Source organism: Gavialis gangeticus, unplaced genomic scaffold (genome assembly GCF_001723915.1).
Source record: "Gavialis gangeticus isolate Ggan-Ray unplaced genomic scaffold, GavGan_comp1, whole genome shotgun sequence".
Lineage (NCBI taxonomy): Eukaryota > Metazoa > Chordata > Crocodylia > Gavialidae > Gavialis > Gavialis gangeticus.
Window position 1 is genome coordinate 5782362 of NW_017728998.1, and position 2438 is coordinate 5784799.

The 2438-nt window shown below is 54.6% G+C and overlaps 1 protein-coding gene across 2 annotated transcripts in view; it reads right to left on the reverse strand.

The window, feature by feature from the left end:
* The window catches only part of MTHFSD (methenyltetrahydrofolate synthetase domain containing), a 32135-nt gene extending 29901 nt beyond the window's left edge, over positions 1–2234 (reverse strand). The window contains exons 1-3 of one of the 2 annotated variants that reach the window (XM_019505446.1): positions 2171–2234; positions 1574–1680; positions 569–682 (exon numbers count right to left, since the gene is read on the reverse strand). In XM_019505446.1, coding sequence (XP_019360991.1) covers positions 569–682; positions 1574–1680; positions 2171–2207 — 258 coding nt within the window. In that variant the 5' untranslated portion in view covers positions 2208–2234. Of the gene's footprint in view, positions 1–568; positions 683–727; positions 842–1573; positions 1681–2170 lie in introns of both variants that reach the window. The other variant, XM_019505447.1, reaches the window with a different exon arrangement.
* Between the last annotated feature and the right edge of the window lie 204 nt (positions 2235–2438).

A 2438-nucleotide genomic window follows, 5' to 3' on the forward strand; every position in this document is an offset into this window, starting at 1 on the left:
TTAAAGTTATATTGCAGCTTCAAATCAGATTTTGTGGGCTTCTGGGGTAAAACGGGTGGACTGCAAGTTTATATTTTGATACAACTCACAATACAGCAACTTTTTGACTAGCATTTTGTTCCTGTGTTCTCTAACGTACAGGGGGTTAAAGCCCTGGGAAAGGCCTCTGGAGTCACCGAGTGTTGTCTTGTTGCATAGCAAGCAACTGCATCAGTAATACCTTTCATGAACTGATTGAGTTCAATCTTTAAAAGCACAAAAAGGTAAAGTAAAAACTGTATCCTGATGACTTGCAGCTACCTGACACACAGAAGAGGGAATATATCTAGTGGTTGGAGCAGAAGACTGAACTCCTGGGTTCTGTTCTTGTTTCCATGATCAACTTGCTGTGTTCTTCATTTGTAAAAATACCAAAAAATAAACCCAGTTCTCTTTCTCACTTGGACACTGGGCAGTAAGCATTTTTAAGGTTCTTATACAAAGGTGCCAGAAAAATACAAATGTTGGATGACGTGGTCAGTTCAAGCACTGTTGTCCTATAGTGCTCTAGCAGAGAGGATTCGGTTACCTGCAGTGCTGCTAGTCGAACTCCTTCTAATGGTTTGTCAGGGTCTACTTTAATCTCACGTGTTCTGTTGAATATTTCAAGCTCTTGGATAGCCTGACAAGCCTGGTGAGACCCCTGCATGAAGAGAACACAAGAAACAAAAATAACACCTTCACTTACTTCCAGCGTTAGAAATCGAGCATTCTTCTGGGGGGCATCAGGGTTTATTTTAACAGTCCTGGCCATTTTGAATTCTGGTAAAACTGGGAGCCTGGCTGCAGCGTGAGACGCACCCTGTTTTCATGAGACAACAGCACAACTTTTCAGAACGGATACAAGGATCTCACGCTGTCTTGCGTGCAATGAAACCGAAGTCCTTGCTTTATTTCCCACAACTAAAGGCATGATCAAGCCTTCAGCACTGGGTGTCAAGATGACCACTGTGCAGGAGCTCTGGTAGAGGGAAAGAGCTATAGTGCTGACTGCTCATCCACAAAGCACATGAAAGGCCAGGATGATCGCAGAGCTACAGACCCTAGTGCCTGAATATACTGCAATATTTGGTACGTGCACTAAATGCCACTTCTGACATGAAATCCTTCCCCAACCCCACACCTGCACAGCGATGAGGGCTGCAGTTTTCTGAGGCAGCCACCACTGTCCATCATAGCCCCCCCTGCATATCACGTACACAGCCCTATTACAGCAGCAGGGCACAATGGCATCCCACAGCACCCCTGGAGATGCAAGTCCAGGGCCAGGCTGAAGGTGACCCATGCCTCAGTTTCCCCCCTCTGCAAAATGGGCATAATGACACGGACTTCTTTTGCCACACGTTCCCCGATGAAGCGATGCAGAAGAGCCCACCGCCCGCGACACAGGCGAGAGGGATCGGCACAGCTGAGCCGGCGAAGGGCAGCTCTCGTGCCTGTGACTGCACGTCTCCGCCCATCCCTGGCTGTGCCCGCGTCCGGCGTTGGCCTGGCAGCCGTCACCCCCGCAGCAAGCACCAGGGCAGTGCGATACCTTGAAGTTGGGGATGCGGTGATGCACGGGCCGTGGGAACTCGGCCAGGCCGCTCGCCTCCAGGTGGGCCCAGATCCTCTCCCGGATGCCCTGCTTGGAGGCAGCGCCTACGCAAGGGGTGGGAGGAGCAGTGAGGACCCGCTGCAGGATGTGGCCCCACACGCTGCAATGCCCTGTTGCTAGGCAATCACCACAACATCTGCTCCTTAGCAACCCACCCCAATGCTGGGCAAGCCACCCCTCACCACACCCCGTTGCTAGGCACCCAGCCCCCCACAACACCCTGCTGCTAACGCAACCAGCCCCCTCACCCGTTCCTAAGCAACCCGCCCCGTTGCTAGGCACGCAGCCTACCTACAACGTATCGTTGCTAAGGCAACCAGCCCCATTGCTGGGCAACCAATCCCTTAGAACACCCAGCCCCCCCACAATGCCCCGTTGCTAAGGCAACCAGCCCTCCCACCCGTTCCTAAGCAACCCGTCCCCTCAGAACGCTGCGTTGCTGGGCACCCAGCTCCCCCCCGTTCCTATGCCATCAGCCCCGTTGCTGGGCAACCAACCCCTCAGAACAGCCCCGTTGCTACGCGCCCCTCCCACCTGCCTCCCCGGCGCCCGAGCACCCCGCGGCCTCCATGCGGGGCCCAGTGGACGCCCCGCCCTCACCGGCTACGGCGGCTTGGGAAGGACAAAAGGCCTCCCGGAGTGCGCATGCGCAGAGGGCAGTGCCGAGCGGGGCATAGTACGTCATCGCATCCCGCCCAGGCTTGACTCCGCCCTCCCTCAAGGCTGCAGGAGGCTGGTGCTGTTGCTCTGCTGTCTGCTTCCTGCCTTATCTGCTGCTCTGCTTTCCGCTCCCTGCTCACTG